Source organism: Ursus americanus, chromosome 32, assembly GCF_024610735.1.
Source record: "Ursus americanus isolate L20-20 chromosome 32, mUrsAme1.1.p, whole genome shotgun sequence".
Lineage (NCBI taxonomy): Eukaryota > Metazoa > Chordata > Mammalia > Carnivora > Ursidae > Ursus > Ursus americanus.
Window position 1 is genome coordinate 32,486,294 of NC_142158.1, and position 22,525 is coordinate 32,508,818.

Consider the following 22,525-nt stretch of genomic DNA (forward strand, 5'->3'; position numbering starts at 1 on the left):
TCACTCTATGGTGGCACTGTGACAATCCAGAATCAGTCTGTGTGACTAAAATAACAGAGGCGTCAGACCAATTAGTGTCACTAGACTGGAGGAAGAGAGGGAGGGAGAGATGGTTTCGCTGACCCCTGGCCAGCTTCCCCTCCGTTCTGGGCCTGCACTGGGAGGGGGGAGGGTGCTGCACTTGGGGTGAGGCATGCAGGTGCCAATGGCACCCCCCTCTCGGCTCAGGGCTACGGCTTCTCCACCAGCTCCGCAGCTCTGGTGCTGGCCTCCCACAGCCTGCCTCTGCTTGGCTCCTTCCTTCACCCTGGCCCTGAGGGTCCTTCCTTGATGTCTCACGGCCTTAGCTCCTGGGGCAGCTCCTTTCCTTGTTTTCACTTTCTTAATTGGTATAGTCTCCACGCCAAGCCCTACTGTGCTCTGCCTTGCTCCGGCCTCCCACTCCTGACCCTCCCGGTCCTGGGGCTGGGAGCAGAGTTGAGGGCGGGGATACGTGTTTGCTGCTACTGGCCCCCGCTCCGGTCGGCCCTGCCCCTACTGCTTCTCCCAGGAGCCCTGCCTGATTTACTGACTACTGTCACCATAAGTGTCCGGTCATTACCAAGGCTCTTGCTGCCCACTTCCTCTGCCAGGCCTCACCAGCCCTGCTTGCCTCTTGAAGATGGATTAACTCTGTGCTCCCATGGGACCTCCACATGACCACTTCAAGTCCCCGGTCACCCTCTGTGTGCAGGCTGCATTTTTTTCTGCCATAATTACAGGCAGTGGCACTGACTGGAGGGCAAGACAGTGTGTCTGGTGGGGGCGGTGGATGGGTGGCGTCATGCCTAGGCCCTGGAAATGGCTCCCAGAATAGTTTTGGCTTTAAAAATGCTTTCCGTTGTCTTACTCCCCACTTAAGCTGGGGACTCACCTTCGCAGCGCCCCTTCCCCCCTCCTGAATTCTAAGCCAAGCACTTCCCCTTGAACATCTTCTCTTCCTTGATTCCTGAGGGCCACCCCCACTAGCCTCCAGCTGCAGTCAGACCATGACATTTACTCAGCAGACAGGAGCAGCCTGGCTGTTCTTTATTGCCTTTCCCTTGGGCTGAGGGAGGAACCAGCACACAGTCCTTCTGCAGACACAGGCCCCACAGCAGGACCAGGAGGCGAGACGGGCTGGGCCCACAGGAGGCCCTGCTGCAGTGTCTGGGCTGGGGAGAAAGGCTCCCGTACCTTGGCTGTCTTGAGGCTTGGAGGGCCTGCTTGGTAGTGACCAGGGGCCAAGGGGAAGCCTGTGCCGACCGTGGAGCACCTCAGGCTCACAGGGTCCAGTAGGTGTAGACGAGGCTCAGGAGGATGAAGACGGCCACAGAGAGCAGCGCGTTCCTCCGGTTCTCCCGCCGAAGCAGCTTCAGCTCCTTCTCTAGGAGAGAACAGGGTGGTGAACAGGTGGACCCCTCTGCCACCCTCCTCTGCCTCTGCTTCTCTGGCAAATGGGTGTACGCGCTGTTGAGAGCAGAGGTGTTCCCACCCAGCTTCTCTGCTGCTTCTCCACAAAAATGACTGTCCTACTTGATCTGCCCAGATTCTCACCACCTTTTGGCTACAGATCCTGGCCCAAAGGAATCCCACCACCCAATGCTGCTCAGCCATTTTTCTTCAAATGCAGTGGAACTTGAGGATGGAGCGTGTGAGGGGGTCATCTAAAAGGCCACACCTGATAGCCACGCTAGGTGTTGGCATGGCATTACCAGGTGAGTCCTCTGGCCTGTCGCTGCCGGCGGGGGGTGGGGGTGGGGTGCTTCATGGGACTCATCCTTTCAGGGGGTCTCATCTGGCCGACTAGAAACTCAGGGCGGCTGGGACTTTTGGGGACTGATACTGGAGTAGGGACAGGGTGGGGCCACACCATCGGTGCTTCCAGCCCTGCCCCCTGCTGGACGCCCAGCTAAGCTGGAACCAGGGATGCTAGGAGAAGGCAGGGTGTGCCCACAGGGCATCCATTCATCCCCTTGTGTGACGTGCAGGTGGGCGGTACTGTGCTACCTCTCAGGTAAACTGAGGGCTGATGGTAAAAACTGCTAGGCTTGAGGCAGAATGGCTATCCCTCCCCTACTGTGTGAAGGAGGGGGTAGGTAGTCAGCTCTGGGCAGGCCAGACTGAGACTGGGGCCCAGGTACGGGTGTGTGTGTACACGTGCTGTGCTTACAGTGTTGATTCAAACTCCCTTTGGGAGATTCCCTGTCACCTGGACTGTTCTGGGGCTGATTCTTGGCAGGTCTGGTCTCTCAGGGGGAGAACAAAACCGAGAAGTCTGAGGAACCTCTGCAGACCGTCTTCCTCTCAGGCTGGCTGGGGCAGGGTTGGGGTAGGAGTGGACGTAGCTGCTCTCCTCTGCACCCTGCTGGCTCTACCTGGCTCTGCTCCCAGTGTCCAGAAGGTGGCAGCATTGCTCCACCCACAGAAGCCCTTCCTTCACCTCTAGGGTTTTCCTGGGATGGAGTGTGAGATGGGAGGGGAGAGGGGGGTGGGGGAGGACAGATCTCCCAAGTCTGGGTGGATGTGAGAGTCTCTTCTGGACCTGACCATAACCATTCCCCTTCATCCCACAGAGGAAGAACAGACCCACAGGCCTCTCCATCTCCCCTGGAACAAAGGAACAGACCTGCTCTCCTTCCAGGCTGCCAGGCTTACAGTGGGTTCCTATGGCCTCAGCAGAGGGGTGGGGGTGCGGGGCGGTCGCAGGGTGGTGGTGGGGGGGCTCCCTCCCAAAGAACCTTCTTGATCCTTATGACCTGATGGGCTCCCTGGGCTGTCTGTCCCCTCCTAACCCTGGGACTGGAGGATGGGGCTGGTAAAGGGAACTTTCTTACCATAGTGGGAGGCTTTGTTCATCAGGCTGTTTTTCTCCTTCTCCAGAGACTTCCTGTGAGGGGAGAAGGAGTTTTATGGCTCAAGCCCTTTTCTTCCCATCTCAGGGGCAGCTGACATACCGGGGCAGGATGGATGAGGGGAACAGGAGCCCAAATCTCCAGTGGCAAGGGGTAGGGTGAATGGAAGCACAGGGCCAGGGCCCCAGGATAAATATGAGGGGTCGGGAGAAGGCAGGAGTCTGGGACAGACACATTACCTGGCCTCTGGGCTCAGCTCCACCCCATAGAGCCTGGAGTTGACAGCCTCCAGGTCTCTCCGACACTGCGACAGCTTCTCCTCCAGCCCATCGATCTGAAACACACGGCACACCCGACAGATAGAGATGGGGGGCAGAGCCTTAAAACTTTCAAAACAGTTGGGATCCTGGGATGGGGAGGAAGGAGCCTCTAGGAGTCGTCTTGGATAGCGCCCTGCCTCCCCTGGCCCTGGCCTCCCAGCCGATTTGATTTGCTGTCCTCTGCCTCCACACAGTGCGGCCTGAGCCCCACTGGAAACAGCTCTGGGTGTGCTGAGGTTCTCGCAGCGGCCCCGCCCCTCTGGACCAAGCCTGGGATGGGGGCAGAGGGCAGCAGTCCCTCAGTCAGCTCTGTGTCCCCAGCACACGTCCTGGCTGCGCCCACAGCAGGAGCCAGCAGAGCTCGGGAATGAGGCAGGCGCCTGCTGCACAGGCCCAGCCTAGAATGCAGTGAGGTGCCGCCTTTCCCTAGAGCTCCACACACGTGAGGGTTGGGGGATTAGACATCTCAGGGACAAAAAGCAGGGGTGTTTTTTGCATTGACACACTTCTTAAGGTAGTCTTAAGTTGTTAATATCTATTCTCCCATGAGAATCAATAAAAAAAATTACTGAGTATTAAAAAAAAACAACCCACACAGCTCAAAAACTTGTTTCTTTCTGACTTGGTTCTTGTGCAAAAACATTGTCTGTCATCAAGGCAGCCGTAACTTGTAGGGCAAAATAGCTAAGCTCCTCAAAGGCTGGCTGCCAAAGGTATCAGTTTTCCCATTTGTTTTGATTATAGTTTCAGAGCTGTGTTCTTGGACAAATATGAGTTGTAGGAAAATATTCTGTAAAATACTGGACTGGATGGTCCAAGCCTGGTTCCTGGTATCATACATGTGGCTTTGAAAGTTCATCTGTGTCCGTCTGTCTCCAGGTGTCTGTCTCATCAGCCACCTTTCTGGGCCCGGGTCTGTTCCAGCACCTCTGCCCTGCTGGCGGGAGCCCAGATTTCAGTGGGCAGGAAGGTTCAGAGGGCCTGTGTCCCTCACGGCAGCTGACAGAATAGTGCCTCAGGTCCCCAGGACACTCGACTTTCCATCTGACTTCACTCACTCTTGCCACATCCCTGGGAGGAATTGCAAGTACGACCTCTATTTCACAAATGGGAGACTGAGATCCCCAAAGGGAATGACTTTTCTGAGACAGACTGGAGCACCCCTCTCCTTACTGGTCTCAGCCAGTTCTGTATCTAGCCGCTTCTAGAAAGGCCCCTGTGGAGATGGTAATCAGTGATTCCAAGTGTGGATCCCAGAGTCCCAGGCAGGTGTTCTGGGGTCCGTGTCAGGAGAGATGCACTTGAAGCCTTCTGCCCCTCTCCTCAGCACCTACCCCAGCCATTTCTGGGTCGGCCACTTTGCCTTGTCCCAATGCCTGCCCCAAATGACACACCATCTAGTCCCTTCCCAACAGCCTCAGCTTGCTGCCAGCTCCAGCTCCAGAAGCAGAGCCCTGTGGGAGGGAGCAACTGAAGAGCCCCGAGGTAACTGCCTGGTAATTGTATCATTTCTCTGCTAATTGGCACCAAAGGTAGGACTGTCCTGGGGAACAGCCTCAGCAAGGAGCTGGGGCCTGCACCTGGGGAGGCTAGAGGCCATCCGGGAACCTGTACTGCAGGGAAATAAGCACCAGGCAGCCAGGCTCAGGGAACCGTGGCGGCCTGATATGATGGTCTGTGGGGCTAGATGAGAAGAGCAGGCGCTTCAGGCCACCACGTGGCCCACGCATCACAGCAGCACCCTCAGCCCAGACCCTGGGGACCCTGAGGCTTGCTGCTGCCATCGTGTAGAAACCACAGGCAGGGCACCAAACTCCACACTAGGTCCCAAAGCGTAATTCTTTTTTTTTTTTTTTTTAAGATTTTATTTATTTATTTGACAGAGATAGAGACAGCCAGCGAGAGAGGGAACACAAGCAGGGGGAGTGGGAGAGGAAGAAGCAGGCTCATAGTGGAGGAGCCTGACGTGGGGCTCAATCCCGTAACGCCGGGATCACGCCCTGAGCCGAAGGCAGACGCTTAACCGCTGTGCCACCCAGGCGCCCCCCAAAGCGTAATTCTTGAAGCACAACCCCCTCCACAAGGCCTTCTCTGCTGCCCTTGGCTGGAGAAGTACCACATCCTCCCCTTGGCAAACGAATTAGGCCTCCTCTCTTAAGGCTGACAGCACACCAGGTCATCACAGCTATGAGCGTCCAACGTCACCTTCCTAGACTGGGAACCCCTAGGGCCTATGGTGTAAACTCACAGCCCAGGGATCAAGTGTCACCCAGATTGGCCCATTCTGTTTGTGTATGTGACGGCCTGGCTCCTAAGGATGCCCGACTGTGTAGCTCCTATCCTAGAATGGTGGCCATCGGTCTCTCCTTTGTGGTCACCAGAAGGCCTGGCCTGCTGCAGTCTTTGTAGCCATGGAGGAGTGACTCTGGTTGGACGTGGATGGGGCCAAGGAGCTAGGGACAGATCTAGACCTCACATAGCAACTAGAGCCTGAAACCCTCCCCTAGCGCCCACAGAAGCTCGAAGAAGCTAGAAGGAGAAGCAACTACACTTGCACACAGACTATGTACTTTGCTGCTAACCCAGTGCACATCTTTAGTCCTGGGATAGCCTGCTTCCTGCCATCCCTTGGGCCAAGTGCTAGTTCGCACGTCATTCTGGGAAGAAGCAGCTTGGGGATCTCCGTCCCTAAACACCTCTGGAAGGCTACCAGGTGCCCAAACAAGTGGTAATTGGGCCAGAACAAGGCTGGGAACTCATGCTAAGCAAAATCTTTAAATTGAGGTTGGCAAACCACAAGTGGCCAAGCCAATCTGCTGTCGTGCTCTGGGCAGGGCCTGTGGAGCTGGCAGTCAGAGGCCTTTATCTGAACAAGCCCAATTTATCTGCAGTTCCACTGAATATCCCCACTTTCATTTACCACTTTTTAATGAGGCTTAAACGGACGAACACAAATCAAGGTTTTAGGGACTCAAGTTCTAACCTCCCTCTATGAATATTTATGTCCTGCTGACAGCTCTCTCTGATTCCCTTCTAAATAGCAAGTTCCCCTTTTTTATAACCCAGCTGCTTGATGTGGGCTGAGTGAGGGGAGGCTGAGACTGTCAGGAAGCTCTTCAGTAGGCCACAAACCCGTCCTCAGAAGGTGACCCCGCTGGCAGTCAAACACCCTGCAGCATTTGCTGAAGCAGAAGCCGGCTCTCGAGCAGCTATGATAAGGGGTGCAAAGATTCAGAGGGACCTGGCTGCGAGAAGGCAGGAGGGAAGTCAGGATGCATCTTTTACTTGTGGCTGGGGTCAGGAGTGGTGCCTACAGAGTGGGGTGGACTCAACATGGGCCAGAAACGGGGAAGAGGACCCAGAAAGTGGACCTTAAAGGCAGCCCCTCCTTGGGTGTTCAGTCAACTTTCGATGGCATGCATGTGGATTACGCACTGCAGATTTCCCAGTGCAACTCTAGAGTCCTTGGGTAGCTTTCTCTCGCCGCCAGGCTAAAGGCAACAGAGCACAATACAGCCAGGACAGGAGAGAGGGCACAGGGTTAGGACCAGAACAAGAAGACAAATGCCAGGAAGATTCTAAACACATAGGGTGAGAGCTGGGCAAGCAGTTGGGAGCCCAAGTGCCCAGAAGCCTGAAACTGTGGGTCCTGAGAAGTGTGGTAGTGAGGAGTATGGGCTGTAAGCGGGTGCCTCAGCTTGCTGCTCACCTGCCCTCTGAAGGACTTCCTTAATTCTGTGCCTCATTTTATTCCTGTGTAAAACAAAGTTCATGTTTCATATTTCAAAACGTCGTGAGGATGCTAGGAGGCCATACGTGTAAGGTGCTTAAACAGTGCCGAACACACACAGTAAGAGTTAAATAAGTGTGTGCTGTCATTATTAGCAGAGAATGGTTTCCACTTGATATTTGGGGAACAGAGAAAGAAAAGTGAGTTAATGTGAGATTAGAGTAAGAGAAGGAGACAGAAGTGGGGATGTGTGATGGAGAGGAATCTCCACCCATCACTGGCTGGCAGCAATGGCAAGGGGAGGCCGTCTAGCTGGGATATGGCCATCCTCCGAGTCTGCAGAGGAGGGGTTCAGCAGTGGGGGGGGGGGGGAGCTGCAGGGTAGCCTATCAGAACAGCACTGCCTCTAAAGCCTAACCCATCCAGCTGGCTCAGAACACAGCATGCTGGGAACCTCATGTTCCTGCCTGGGGAGGAAGCTGGGCTGGGCTCTGGAGCCGGCCCCAACTTGCTGAGGCTCGGCCTGGTGGCACCCGCGGATGAGGCCCAGAGCGGTGTCTAAGGGCACACAGACTCAGGTGTGGTCTGGGCGCGGATCAGCATCTGAGGAGACATGGAATGGCAGGTGGGGACTGGCAGTTGGAGACCATGTTCACCCACACCATGGCCTGGCATCCAGCTAAGCTGGGAGCAGGAATGCGAAGCCCCAGGACTAAGGCAGAAAGAGGCCCCATCAAAGAGACTGGACCAACTCTAGTAGGAAGAGAAGGTTACACTCTGGAGGCCACAGAGGTTCCCAGGACTCCTGCCCAACTGGCTGGATACAGGGTTAACCGGCTGGAAGAGTGCGGCCGGGCCAAGAGTGGCTCAGGTACTGAGACTCGCGTGGAGCTAGAGGGGGCAGCACTGCTGGTTGTGACTGTCACAGGCAAAGTGGTAACAGCCGAGGTGGGGACTGAGACGAGGCACTCATTCAGGCACAGTGTGGGAACGAGAGTGGATACCCCCTCTGTAAAATTACATTAAAAAATATCCATGCATTGCATTTATATTGAAGACCAAGTGTCCATTTTTATCCAGGGACAAAGAACACTGTGTCTCTTTGACGTAATGGTGAGGTGAAGCACGGCTGCAAAGGGACACTAGAAGTCAGGTGGTGGTGTGAGCTTTCTACCAGTTAGCAAACTGCCTTCTGGCACGTCACACAGAGTTGAGGTCTTGGTAGGTGTGAAAACCCGTGTGCCGCGCGGTTCAGGGGACGAGAGGTAGGTGGTGAGTGTGCAGGGTGTCCTGGTAGAACAGCTGGTCCTTCACCCTGAGACCAGACCATGGGGACTGCTGGTGTGAGCCCAGAAAGGAAGACGCAGAGCGGGAGGGAAAAAGTATGTAAGGTAGGCAGTGGGAAGGAGTTGAAGGTCCCAGAGGAGGCCCTGGAACCGGAATCCGTAAGTCTGTACTTGAGAGGCCCATCCTACCACAGACAGGATGAGAACCTCTGCCTTTCTGACCCAGGCGCGGACTGGGGAATCAGAGCCTGGAGCCTGGTGGGCCGCTTCGAGAGTGGGTAGAGACGCAGGCTCAGGGGCGCAGGGGGGTATCCTGCATAAGAATGTGAAGATCTGAAGTCAGGCGGCAGGCAGTGGAGGTTAGCAGAGGCCCCGCCCCAGCCGAGTGGGGCCGCTGGTCCTTTGGCAGGTGCCAAGGGAAGCGAGGGTGGCTTCTTTGCAGTCACCAGGGGCAGAGACTTGCGGCCTTCCTCAAGCGCCCTTCGGATGCCGCGCCTGCCGTCCAGGAGCCCTGAGCCAGCTAGGCAAAATCCCCTCTGCCACCTGACTTGGGGAATAACACCTTATTCTCAGAGCTTTAGGGAAGTCTCCCTGGGGTCCTATAACGCCATAAAACCACTGTATTAAGAGAAACTGTAAAATTCCTCTGAAATCCCTGGGAGGCATCTTTTCAGGAGTGTGGAGCCTCCTGGAATCAAAACCCTGAGTGAGGCCTCTTTGGGGACAGAGAACCTGAATGCCAGCTCACGCATGGAAAACTGCCCAGCACACTGGTCAGGTCAGGCCCCACGGGGGTGCAGGGGGGCCACTCCGGGTCTGGCGGCTGCCAGGCCCCCGTGCACAGCTCACATTCTGCTGACAGGCACGCACAGGCTGCCGCTCCCCTGTTGCAGGTACTCCTCCTGAGGGTGGCTGAATGGTGCTCCCGTGAGCATCCCGACGGCCTGGGAGTTGGCTCCCCACCCACCCCAAGCTGCTGTCTATGGCCAGGCTTTCTTCTGGGAAAGGGCAGAAAGCACCCTCAGGACTTAGAGCTCTGGGTTACGCAGGCCACTCTGCTTTCTGGTTTAGGTAGTTATTTCTTGTTTTCCCAGCCTTGCTCTCAAGAGCTTCTGGCCAGTGACTGCCAGAAGTTGCTGGAACAGGTTAACCTCAGGAGTCAGGCAGTGGTCAAGGGGCATATCCTATAGCTGCCTGGCCAGGTACTTGCTAATAAAGAGCATGGTGTGGGGGTATCTAGATGGCACAGCACAAGTCAAAGCAGCTTCCAGAAGCCAAAAGTCCACGCAAAACTAAACCATACTACCAGCAGCAGCAAACACTTCTATAGCATGAGCTGTATGCCAGGCACCGTTCTCAGCACCTCACCCACAGAATGCTCGCAATAACCCTAACGAGGGGTAGGGTACCATCAGTCAGCGGTCCCCCCCCCCGCTGGGAACGCGCTCCAGGACCCCAGCGGATGCCTGAAACCACAGATAGTACTGAATCCTGTATATATATGATGGTTTTTCCTATAGGTACATACCTATGATAAAGTTTAATTTATGTATGAGGCACAGTAAGAGATTAACAACAGCTAATAAAACAATTATGACGAAAGGCCATATATAAAAGTTACGTGAATGTAGTCTCTCTCAAAATATCTTACTGTACTGTAGTCACCCTTCCTGTGCTGATGTGAGGTGAAAAATGCCGACGTGATGAGGTGGTACGAGGTGAGTGACGGAGGCATTGTGACACAGCATTAAGGCCGCCATCCACGTTTTGACAGTATGTCAGAAGGGGGATCATCTGCTTCCAGGCTGAGTTGACTGCAGGTAACTGAAACCTCGGAAGGTAAAACCATGGATGAGGGGGAACTCCTGTATTCACCTTTTGCAGATGAGGAAGCTTGGGCCGTGGGATGAAGTCATTTGTCCAGGGTCACTGGGCCAGTACGTGGGGGGGGGGGGGGGGGGCTGGGCAGTCCGAGTCTGTGCTGTTAGCTGCCACCCCACATACCGGCCCTGAGCCACTCAGCTCCCGGGAGTGAGCTCCACTCCTTGTAGCCCGGACTAGGCAGTTTGTGGCAGCTTCGTGTAGGCTACCGACGTCTGCATCAACTCTGCAAGGAAGGGGCTATTTCCATTTTAGAGAAGAGCAAACTCCCAGTGTAGAGGTTTTAAGCAAGGTCATGTAATTGGGAAGTGGCAGAACTGAGGGTCTGAATCTGAGGTTTTTCTGCTTCAGAGCTTATGTTCTTTTCAACACTTCAAGCTCTTTCTCCAAAATCCCTCATGAAAACATTCATGACAAAGAAGGGTTCTGTGGAACAAAGTCATTCCACATCCTAGTCGAAGCCAATCTAAGCTTGTTGATCTGCTTTCAACAGATTCTCTACTCTGAATAATCTTGTACAAGGGCTTTGCCTGGTCTCTGTCCACGTAACAGATACTCTCTGTGAGGGAAGAGCTTGACTGAAATCCGCGTGGAGACGGTGAGCCGGGAGCAGAGCGCCTGTCCCCATGTTGAAGGCAATTACCCATCCCCCCAACTTCCGGCTTCTCAAACATCCCTGGCACCCTCCCCCAGATTGCCTAAACTGCCACAGCACCCTCCCCAATTCACACAAAACAGCCGCAGTTTTGAGACGGAGAGAGGGGAGCTAGGTAGGCCTGCTAAGCCCTTCTTTCCCAGTGGGTAGCCAGGCCTTTCTTTTCACGTGCCAGTTCCCAGCCCTGAGAGTGGTGCCAGCTGTTTTATCTCCAGCCCCAGCAGCCTGGGAACCGGATTTCTGGAAATCCACTCATTTTCACACGTCAGGGAGGCCCCAGGACATTTATTATAATCGGTAAAGAGGCCAGAACACCTGCCCAGATGGTCTGTGGCAAGAGCGCTGGGGCTTTCCATCTGAGGCCATCGGGCCACACAGCCAAGTCACATGAGGGTCATGGGCCTCGATTTTCCAGGTGACCAGCCTCAAACCCCAAAGGGCCGATTGCCCTGACACTGCTGAAGGGATGTTTTTCTGTGGAGGAGGCTCAGGGCTCCGTGGGGACAGAAGACAAAAACCTCCATCCATGTCTCCCCAAATCATGAGAAGTCTCTCTCCCAGGCTGAGCAGATGAAGACCGTAAACCTTCCCAGTCTTCAATCAACGAACAATTTTCGGGACAAGCAGAGAGCCAAAGGGCTTGCCATTTCTCTGGAGACTCCCCGCCCCCCTCCGCCGCCCCAGGTCAGGCACACGAGGGGCCCTGCTGAAGCGCCTGCAAGCTCCGGGACCTTGTGAGACCTTGTGGCGTGCTGAGCAGCTCTACAAGGAGAGCCACGTCAGTCCCTGCCTGAAGCCTTCAGCTGTCCCTGGGCCAGAACGTTGTGTGGGGTTTGTTTTCTCCTCTTTCCCCCAATATATATTTTTTGATAAATTAGGAAAAGCTTCTTCATCGCTGAAAGGCTCAAAGCACTGTTCAAGAACTGGCAGCCACCCCGTGCCTTATGAATTCATTAATTAAGATGCTGGCAAACAGCCACTCCACACATGCTGACATCCAGCCGCGTTAGGTAATGAGGTTTTAGTCTCCTGACCCCCGTCAAGTGGAATGGAGCCAGACACAGGCTGCCGAGAGAAATCACCTGCCCGACGGCAACCTGTCGCTCGCGCCTGCAGCAGGTGACGCTCATTTAATGGTCAGCGGCCCTTCTCCCAGCCCCTGGACGGCTGGCTCCCTGGCAAGGTGGTGTCCAAGTGCCTGCCCCACGGTGGCCTCCCAACCTCTGACCAGTGAACCACTCCACGGGGCCCAGACGGCAGGGCCAAGCGTCCAAGTGCTTCCTCCAGCCACTCAAGCCAATTCAGTAAATATTTATTGATGGTCCACTAAGCTGTTTCTGCCCCTTGTCTCAGAAAATTGGTAGATGCTCACACCCCCAGCATTGTGCACAGCCTGTTTCAGAACTGTGACTGTCTACACCTTTGTGGTGGAGGAGGTAACGAAGAGGACGTAACCACCGGCTGACCTGAGCGCAGGACCAGGGCAATCGGAGGCCCCTCATCCCTCCTCTGACCTTGGAATGTACGTTCTGCCCACTGTTCCCGCACTGGGAGCTGTTCCAAGGACATAGCCTTGAGAGACCATGTGTTGTGGAGACCACCTGGACAGTATACGTGACGGAACCCAGTTAAGGCCTCTACACAAACTTGGAAGATTTGGCGGGTGGGTGCGGAGATCTCTTCCTCTTATTCACTGCCCAAGACAAGCCTCACCTCTAAGTTCCCTTGCTTATTAAACCTGCCACCTACCAGCCTGGAGTGGTCTGCCTCTTTCTTGGGTCTCTCTCTGTCCTCCATGGAAAGGGGTCAGTTTGCAAACCAACAGCTTGGTGCTTCTGCCTCTCTATGCCCGCAGAGAGCTTACAGCAGTGGCTTACACTGAACAAATAATTACAATGTCAAGGTTCTTTCCTCCTGTGCTCATTCTGCCTAGGTAATTTTCTCCCCTCAATTTACCACCTCTTTTTCTGGTAAGGATTCTGGTGAATTTAAATGACTCCCATTTACTTCTCTTTCCTATAGCAGATACTACTCGTTGGCCAACAACACTCCTTCCCAACCCCTCTTGCTTTGCCCACCTCCACTACAGAGGTTAGAAAAGTTCAAGAGATGCTTTCCCACGCTCACTGCAGCCAGGGATGGTCATGATCCAGTTCTGGCCAATGACATGTTCCAGAAGTCCGCTGGAAAACTCCTGGGACAGCTTATGCTTTGCTGATAAAAGGGGCTGTTGTGGGGTGCCTGGGTGGCTCAGTCAGCTAAGCATCTGCCTTAGGATCCTAGGATCGAGCCCCACATCGGGCTCTCTGCTCAGCAGCCAGTCTGATTCTCCCTCTCCCTCTGCAATCTCTCTCAAATATTTTTAATATAAAATTAAAAAAAAAAAAGGACAGTGTTGTAGTTCCTTTATCCTTCTTCCTAACTTAAAGTTGGATATGATGACTGGAGCTGTGGCAGCTCTCTTGTGAATATGAGGAAACAGCTAAGAGAATGCAGAAATACCAGCCTTGACTTAGCTGAGCTTTTGAACCAATGCCAGTAGCCATTTACCTCCAAATTTGTTATGGGGAAGAAAGTATATTCCTATTTACTTAGGTCAGTTTTCTGTACCTTGTAGCCAAAGTTTCCATCTGATAGATTTTTGTACTAGGGGCCAAATCTAACCCACTTATCCCCCTTAAGATGTTGGCTAAAACACCACACATCTGTTAAGATCCACTGGCTGTTGAAACATCTAAAGACACCAAGCTGAATGATCTAGCTGTGAAAGAAAAGTACAATGACCAAGTAACAGCTCATTACTATCAGAGGTTACAAAAACAGAAACAAGATTTACATCAGCCAAAATCCTATCAGATTAGACTGAAATGCAGCCTTTCCATCCTTCCACACATTAAAATCAGTAGCAAACCGGTGATTTCTCATCTGAATGCTCTCTCGTTATTCAGAATTAACTCTCAGAAGCTAAACTCATAGCCAGTCTTTTCCAACTCTGAGATCTTTCAGGGTGGCAAATGAGTTGGATAAAAAGACCTTGAGAGGAGACATGAGTGGAGGCTGCTAGGGGGTGCCTTGGTTGTCCTGGGAGGTAAATGCCCGGTACAGCTGGCCCAAGCCGGCCCTAGGGGTGAGTGCTGCCTGCTTGGTAATTGCTTCATTACAACAAGTGGAGACTGTTTGCAGGTGCCGAGATCACTCGCTTGTGGGGGTTTTATTGCACTCGTCAGATTAACAAACATTTTGATTAAATCACCACTTCATTGGCTCTGAGCACACGACTTTTAATAAGAGGACAATATCCACAGCTCCTGAGCATCAGTGCACATTCAATACTCAGATCTGCTGGGAGCACCGGACGAGCAGGTGGGGAGACAGCCAGATGCCAAGCTTTGCCTAAGGTGCACAGTTATAGATCTCAAATCTTAGAATAGCCAAGCAAAAAGTAACCTTAGAGACCAAGATCACAAATGTAAATATCTACATTGGTATTGACAGAATTAAAAAAAAAATGAGCCAATGTGACTGGTAAAGGCACTAGGAGAGCATATGCCCACCAAATTTAAAACATTTTAGAAACCTGTGTCAGCCAAACAAAAGACATCTGTGATCTGTATTTGGATCACAGTCAATGAACTTATAACCCCTGGTGAAATTCACGGTCTTCATATTACAGAAAAGGAAACTAAATCTGAACAAGGGGTCTGGACTTAGCCATGATGGAAAACTGCAGAACTATAAAGGCTACTACCAAGGGCACTGTTTGTTGATTATCTCCACCCCGAGCCAGGCGTGTGCTAGGTATTTCACACACATGGTCTCCTCAAAACCACACTTGAGTCTGGGAAAGCATCTCTTGAGCTTTTCTAACCTCTGCAGTGGAAGTGGGCAAAGGAAGAGGGGTTGGAGACCCACTGGCTCGTATTTCACACATACGGTATCCTCAAAGCCACACTTGAGGTTACAAATCAAAATCATAATGAGATACCACCTCAAACTGGTCAGAATGGCTAAAATTAACAACTCAGGAAACAACAGGTGCTGGCAAGGATGTGGAGAAAGGGGAACCCTCTCACACTGTTGGTGGAAATGCAAACTGGTGCAGCCACTCTGGAAAACCGTATGGAGGTTCCTCAAAAAGTTAAAAATAGAGCTACCCTACGACCCAGCAATTGCATCACTAGGTACTTACCCAAAGGATACAAACATTGTGATCCAAACAGGCACCTGCACCCCAATCTTTATAGCAGCAATGTCCACAACAGCCAAACTCTGGAAGGAGCCCAGATGTCTATCAACAGATGAATGGATAAAGAAGATATGGTGTGTGTGTATGTACGTACACGTACACACACACACACACACACACACACACAGAGAGAGAGAGAGAATATTACTCAGCCATCAAAAAGAATGAAATCTTGCCATTTGCAATGACATGGATGGAACTAGAGGGTATAATGCTAAGTGAAATAATTCAGAGAAAGACAAATACCCTATGATTTCATTCATATGTGGAATTTAAGAAATAGATGAACATAGGGGAAGGGAAGGAAAAATTAGATAAAAACAGGGAGACAAACCATAAGAGACGCTGAACTATAGGAAACAAACTGAGGGTTGCTGGAGGGGAGGTGGGTGGGGGGATGGGATAACTGGGTGATGGGCATTAAGGAGAGCACTTGATGTAATGAGCACTGGGTGTTATATGGAACCGATGAATCACTAAATTCTACCCCTGAAACAGTATATGTGAACTAAGTTGAATTTAAATAAAGAATTAAAAAAAATTAAATTAAAAAAACCCACCACACTTGAGGTAAATTGCCATCTGCAGTAGACTGCAGACTGTCCACTAAACATGCTAGGTCCTTCTTCCACAGTGATGGAGCTGTAGCTGGGCATGTGGCCTCCTAGACAATGAATGCATTTCCCAGCAGCTCCTTGCAGTTGGGTGATGTCTTGAGTCATAGCTCACATCTTCGCCAATGGAAGGTGGGCACTCTGGGGCTTATGACTTTTTTTTTTTAAGATTTATTTATTTAAAGAGAGAGTGTGTGTGCACGTGCAAGCGAGCATGTGAGTGGGGGGAGGGGCAGAGGGAGAGAGAGAATCTCAAGCAGACTTTCCACTGAGCTAGGAGCCCAAGGCGGGCTCGATCCCACAACCCATGAGATCATGAACTGAGCCGAAATCACAAGTCGGATACTTAACCAACTGAGCCACCCAGGCGCCCCTGGGCCCACGACTCTTAAGACAGTGATGCTTATGCTTCTTCCACTCTCTCTTTCCCTGCCAGTGGACATGTCAATGGGATGTGACTTAGTTCCATTCATGAGGTGACATTAAGGCACTGAGGGATGGCAGTGTCACAAGATGAGGGGAATACGGCAGAACCACTCTAGACCAGGGATTGGCAAGCTACAGCCTTGGGGCCAAATACAGTCCACTGCCTTTTTTTTTTTTTTTTTGTAAATAAAGTTTTATTGGAACACAGCTACACCCATTAATTCACATATTGTCTATGGCTACTTTTGTGCTAAGATAGCCTATCTAAGCATAGCTGATGCTCCTTATTTATGGTAGTTATGTTCTGTAAAGTTGCTGCCAGCAATGAATTAGCAAATACTGAACCAAGTTAGATTCCTATGAGCCTCTGGTCACAAGAGTTTTATCAAGTGATTAATACAAAACCTTGTTTTTGTGTGTTTCTGTTCAGAGACCTTATTTAATATATATTGTTGACTCATTAACAGTGAACTCACAGCCAACAGCACTATAACTCAACTCTGAACAAAGCCTATCTAACACCTATTTTCTCTGTAAGGCAAATACAGCCTTCTTGCACTTCAGGAAAACTAGACAGCACTTCAGCACTACACTTGAGGGCCATTTTAAGCAACAAAATCACCAACAAAAAGCACACAGACACAAAAAACATGGCACTAAACAGACCACAAAAAGGACACCTGTTTACAGTATAAGCTGAAATAAGACGGCAGAGCGTTACTTGTTCGACCTTAGCTGCGCCTCAGGGGACAGATTTTTCACTGGTTTGTTTGTGAATCACTGCAAAAGCACTGCAAGTACTGATTTGGGGGGTTACAAGTACATTTTAGCAGGAAGGCAAAATTACAAATACGGAATTGGTGAATAATTAGGATCAACTGTAGTTACAACACAGACCATATGGCCCACAAAGCCTAGAAATGTACTATCTGGCCATTTATAGACAACATCTGTCAATCCCTGCTCTACCCTATTAGAAAAAAGTAAACTTTCTGAAGCCACTGAATTTTAGGGTTTTTCTGTTACAGTAGCTTATTGCGTCCTAATCAGATTATAAGGTCTATGCTTTTTCCACCATACAGTGCCACCTCGTTTTACCACTCATACTCTCTTTTAGAGGGAGGTTCATATTTCCGCCAACTTTTTCCTACCAGGTAGGCCAATTATTTCTCAAGGGGCGGTACTAAAACTTCCTGCATCAGCATGGGTGTGTGTAGCTGTTAAAAATGCAGATTCCTGGGGGAGCTTGGCTGGCTCAGTCCATAGAGCACGGGACTCTCAATCTCAGGTTTGTGAGTTCAAGCCCCATGTTAGGCATGCAGCCTACTTAAAAAAAAAATGCAGATTCCTCATTGAAAACGTACACCCAAGCCTTACTGAATTACTCAGGGTGGGAGACAATTCAACTCTCCATTTTTAACAAGCTCTGCAAATTATTCTTAATGCATTCTAAAGTTTGAGAACTACCAAACTGGCAGTAAGCTCACGAAGACTACCACCCTGTGTCTCTCTGGTAACTCCTGGGGCACAGAAGAAATAAGATGCACTAGACAAATTACCTGTGCTGCGGCTCAGCTCCTTCACTGCTTCAGCCTGGGCTCTGCCTGAAACCTCAGTTTCCCCGTCGGTTTAAAACTCTGAGGCTCGTAGTGAGGACTGACTTAGAATGCAAACGATGTTAGCAGTTGCTCAATATGCCTCAATTTTCTTTCCTTTCCATATGCAGTACATTAAGCCCTTTGGGAACGTCTTCATTCCAGAATTCTCTACAAATTCCCACAGATTCCCAAAGTAATTTTCAGGCTACGAGCTTCAGTACCCCAGAGGAAAAAATTTCCCATCTCAGGAGATGTTTAAGCCACTTAGTAACATTCTAAACAGTACGGGCTCTGTCATTTGGGGGGGGGGGCTCATTCACAGGTATCTATCCTTTTGGGGTGCCCCTCCCCTGCGAGAGCCCGCCCCTTTCGCGTCCTCTTCAGTTACACATCTCCCCTCAGGGCCTCCCAATTTCCGCGTCCCGCCCTCTTCGGGGCTTCCCCTTCACCTCGAGACGTGAAGGTCCCCTCACCTCTGGTGCCCCCTCGGGCTCTCCAAACTCCATCTCCCCCATCCCGCCCCTCATCTTCGGGTACCCCATCGGACGCTCTCACGCCCCTCGCGTCCCTCTCCCAAACTCTCGTCGCTTTCACTTCCTCCCCTCAGCCCCTCCTCCAACCTGCAGCCGGACCGACCCACTGTACCCCGCCGCGGGGAGAAGGCAGCTAACGACACGGCCCACCCCGCACTTGTCCCCTCACCTCTAGAGCGACGCCCAGATTCTCCCGCTTCTTTTTGGTCATGTTACTTGCCGGGATCCCCCAGTCATTATTGGGCGCACCCACTGGTGGCATCACGCATGCGCCAGCGCTCGTACTTCCCTCGCATTGGCCCCAGAAGCGGTGGGAGGCGGGGCTATTGGAGGTCACCACCTCGTTGAGGGGCGTGGCCATCTTGGCGCGGCCATGTTTATGAGGAGCAACTTCTAGTTTGGAGGTCTCAGGCGAGGGTGGGCAGAGGATGGGTAGATTGGCCCGGGAGGAGCAATCGCTCACCCTCCAGAGATGGTGCTCCTTTTCTTTCTAGTTCAAAACCATTTTACATCACTGAGGCACTTTTCACCCCATCTTATCCTTCTGTACCCTTCATCCTTTTAGTGACCACCCGACTTATTTTGAGGCCATGGCCCATCCCTCGTTCAAATTTTGTCCAACGTTCAAGCCCCATCCTGAAGCACTGCTCCTCCAGGAAGTCCCGCCTTGAGCCCTTTGGCACCGTGGGCTCTGATAATGACCTGTTGGTATTCTTTTTTTTTTTTTTTTTGTCATGTGTTTTTACTCATTTTTATTGTTTTATTGTAAGAACCACCTACGGGGCCCCTGGCTGGCTCAGTAGGTGAAGCATGTGATTCTTGATCTTGGGGTTGTGAGTTCAAGCCCCACCCCGGGTGTAGACATTGCTAAAAAAAAAAAAAAAAAAAAAAAAAAAACAAAAGACCCCAGAAACCTGCCTACAAACATCACAGAAAACTTATAAATGAAAAGCAACACTGTTTATCCTACCACTCTTAACACAGCTCCTATCTTTGTTCCTGTGTATTCCCTTCTAGGCTTGGTCTCAGATATAGTATTTTACACTCTTGTAATCCTATTATATAGTACACTGTAGACCTATGTCTTTAGAGATTTTTTTGTTTTGTTTCGTTTTGTTTTTAAGATTTTATTTATTTGAGAGAGAGAGCACAAGCTGGACGAGGGGGAAGCAGACTCCCTGCTGAGCAAGGAGCCCGATGTGGGGCTCAATCCCAGGACTCTGGGATCATGACCTGAGCCAAAGACAGATGCTTAACCGCCCAGGCGCCCCCTTTAGAGATGTTTTAATTGTGACCCCCTATGATGCAAAATACTATGGGTATTTTAGCCCAGTTATCCATATAACTGAAACTGATTTCCTGATAAACACCTTTACCACCTGTGATGTACTCTATTTTCTATTCTAGTCTAATTCATTTTAAAAAAGAGTTGGTGGCAGGAGACCTATTAAGTTTATTTCCTGACCCATTAATGGATACTGAATTACAATTTGAAAACCAGTCATAGGGATGCCTGGGTGGCTCAGTCAGTTAAATGTCTGCCTTCCGCTCAGGTCATGATCCTGGGATCCTGGGATCGAGCCCCACGTCGGGCTTCCTGCTCAGTGGGGAGCCTGCTTCTCCCTCTCCCTCTGCCACTCCCCCTGCTTGTGCTCTCTCTCTCTGTCAAATAAATAAATAAAATCTTAAAAAAAAACAACAAACAGTCATAGACATTTTCTCATGTCTTCCAAATCATCTTTTGTGATAGCTGTATATACTGCCAGGTGAGTCGTACATTCTCATATTGGACATTATTCTATGGGATATTACTTCCAAATAATGCCAAAGCAAACATCTTTGTGTACATAGCTCTTTAAGATAAATTCACACAAGTGGAATTATTGGGTCAAAGGGTATGATACCAGAATCAAACACATTATTTTCTGACTAGTTACCTCTCTATTGGAGCTTGCGTTTCTGTGTGTGAGTGATAACCCTGACTCAGTGTTTGGGGGGTGGGAGGGGAATGTTTTCAGATCTGTGTTCTCTTCTTGATATAGTCATTGAGTAATGGAGCTGGAGGGGACCTGAGATATCATCTCGCCTGGCTGCCTGACTGAGGCCCACAGAGGGAAAACGTAGTAAATTCTGTCTGAACAGGAAGCAGGCTGTTGAGCAGTTGTTTAGAGCAGTTCTCAGCTTAACACCCAGCACAGGAAAAACTTGCTCAAGAACATTGTCCATCAACTGTCAATCAACAGCATTTATTGTCAGAACGCTTCACAGCATTGGTTCCAATCCCAGAAAAACCAGACTTTGTACTTCCCAATTATCACAGGCACAGGCCCAGGGGAGGTGAGAAGAGAGGGAAAAACACTGTGTTCTTTTAGAAGTGGCTTCTTATGCATTTGTTTGGCACCAAGAAAAAGCCACGGAGATCTAAGTGGGCTTTGGTCTCTTGTTTCTCTCCCCTACTCCCCTGCGAAATATTGGGCAAGCTGTCATCGTTCTCTGGAAGAGCCTCAGCTTTTCCACACCAAACCTTGTCCAATGGTTCTGATAAGGAGACTAATACTTGAAATGGGGCTGGAATAAGAGCCTATGTGGGTTGTAGCGTAAGGGGAGTGAGGGAGACTGACCCGGACTCCAGTCCCCAGCTCTGCCACTTAGCAGTGGTGTGAGTTGGGACAAGACACTTACACTTCCTGAACCATAATTTCCCGTGCCTGCAAAGCGGAACGAGCTCGTGAGGCCAGGCTTGTAGGGTCATCATGAGAGTTACTAAGTGGTCGGTGCTGTGCGTTGTGAACGACCACCAGGGACCCAGCAGGACTCAGGCAGCTGCTGCCAGTTTTCCAGTAGAGGGTTTCGCTTGGCAACTGTTGCCGTTTGTATTCCGTTGTTATTATTTTGATACTGGTTTGGACCAGCTTTGACACTGTCGTAAAGTAGCTGTTGTTAGGAGTTTGGGGCAAATACTTGGGTGGTTTCCTGCTATCAAGTGGTTCACTGCAAAAGGCAGCCCCCGACATACACAAGTGTCTCTCTGTGATGCTCTCTCCACCTCTCTACTCGTTCTTCCTGCTGAGACCAGCAGTCATGGGTTTCATGTGCCCACACATTACAGACAGCATGATCCCGTGGTGTGGTGAGGCTGAAAAGCCCCAGGTGACCCACTGAGGTCCTTTCGTTCCCCTGGTGCATACAAAGACCAGCTTTGATTCCCACGGGGGCTGTTTGGTGAGCCTGCTGCAGCTTGGCCTGGTTTTGTGCTGGAAACTCTGCCCACAGGCATATCGATTACTGTGGGCCAGCTGTCTGTCCGTCTTTCTATTTGAGAGTTTTAGAGCTAAGTGTTTAAGGGAGTAGGCACTGCATTGGCAGACAGGAGAATGGGTTCATTCCTGGCCAGGCCGGGTTCTCACTGCATGACCTTGGGCAGATAAAGCTTCCTCTTTGGTTTTCAAGTTCCTCATCTGTGAAATGGGCATGGGGATGGGGAGGGGGAGGGAGAACTAGACAGCTTAGCCACCCTAAGATTCTGTTTTAATGACCTTGTTATATGTAAAGTGCCTAGACATAAGGCGCCCTCCTTGGCTGTAAGGCAGACATATAAAATAGGAACCAATCATTACCCTCAAGATAGCTTCAATCTAGTTAGAGAGACAGACTGACAACATGAAATAGCGAACACCAGACATCATATAATTAAATGCGAGCTGTCTGGTACGTACTGTTGATGCATTAGGAGCTCAGAAAAAAAGAGAAATGCTGTGGGCTTTGCGGAGGCTATGGGTCCCGGAGGACAGGAGAGATTTGGTTAGGTGAAGACGAGGAAGAGGGCACCCCAGGTGGGACCCCAAAGGGCTTCCTGTGCCTACAGGGTCACCCTTTCACCTTTGCACAAAATTGCTGTGTAGGCTAGCCACGGCCCTGGCTTATTTGTCACAGAGACCGTTGGGTCGATTTTCTACCCCTTGTTCCATCCTTGGCTTGCCTGACCTGAGGGGCCTGGACCTGGGACCCCAGCCCTCCCTTTCCCACCACTGCCTCGAGGGCACCTTCTCAGAGCAGGAGTGGGGGAGAGTGGAATCGTTCACTGTCAGAAGCATTTCAGGCAGGAAATGAAGGATTTCGTAGGTGGTTAAAAATACAGTGGAGGCTGATTTATGTTTGAATTTTGTTCCAGGACAGCAGATTATAGCCCCAGTTCTCAGGCAAAGGCAGCGGTGTCTTTATGGCCTGCTTGGATCAGTTTTATGTCTTGGTGATTTTTATATGTTTCAGCGAAGCTAAGATGCTCGAACTTTTTTGTCCTGTACTTTGCTGGGGAACTCGTGTACCACTCTGTGCACCCGATCTCGTTTTCCCAGAAAAAGAA

At 51.0% G+C, this 22,525-nt stretch overlaps 2 protein-coding genes across 8 annotated transcripts in view; one reads left to right on the forward strand and one right to left on the reverse strand.

Annotated features, from left to right (window-relative positions):
• The window catches only part of CMTR1 (cap methyltransferase 1), a 61,522-nt gene extending 49,019 nt beyond the window's left edge, over window positions 1-12,503 (forward strand). The window contains exons 24-27 of one of the 5 annotated variants that reach the window (XR_015722663.1): window positions 1,592-1,736; window positions 2,595-10,029; window positions 10,584-10,688; window positions 11,161-12,503. The gene's annotated coding sequence lies outside the window, so the exon portion shown is untranslated. Of the gene's footprint in view, window positions 1-1,591; window positions 1,737-2,594; window positions 10,030-10,583 lie in introns of all 5 variants that reach the window. The other 4 variants (XR_015722664.1, XR_006777561.2, XR_015722661.1 and 1 more) reach the window with 4 other exon arrangements.
• CCDC167 (coiled-coil domain containing 167) lies at window positions 1,053-18,424 on the reverse strand. 3 transcript variants are annotated; one of them, XM_087858207.1, is made up of 5 exons: window positions 18,332-18,417; window positions 14,935-15,033; window positions 3,113-3,207; window positions 2,856-2,908; window positions 1,053-1,405 (listed from the first exon to the last, which is right to left on the reverse strand). In XM_087858207.1, exons 1-5 carry the CDS (start codon window positions 18,371-18,373, stop codon window positions 1,302-1,304), a joined length of 393 nt encoding a protein of 130 aa, XP_087714333.1. In that variant the 5' UTR covers window positions 18,374-18,417; the 3' UTR covers window positions 1,053-1,301. The 3 variants fall into 3 exon arrangements, with proteins under 3 accessions (XP_087714333.1, XP_087714332.1, XP_045642279.2); XM_087858206.1 differs by lacking the exon at window positions 14,935-15,033 and having other exon boundaries at window positions 1,053-1,400; window positions 18,332-18,424; XM_045786323.2 differs by lacking the exon at window positions 14,935-15,033 and having other exon boundaries at window positions 18,332-18,424.
• Window positions 18,425-22,525: the final 4,101 nt, after the last annotated feature.

Excerpts from the sequence above, each read along its gene's own strand:
- CCDC167 (XM_087858206.1), bottom strand. The coding sequence starts at position 18,424 with ATGCCACCAGTGGGTGCGCCCAATAATGACTGGGGGATCCCGGCAAGT. Across the intron at positions 3,208-18,331 it reads ATCTGGGCGTCGCTCTAGAG|ATCGATGGGCTGGAGGAGAA; the intron begins GTGAGGGGACAA and ends CGTGTGTTTCAG. Across the intron at positions 1,401-2,855 it reads GAACAAAGCCTCCCACTATG|GAGCTGAAGCTGCTTCGGCG; the intron begins GTAAGAAAGTTC and ends CTCCTAGAGAAG.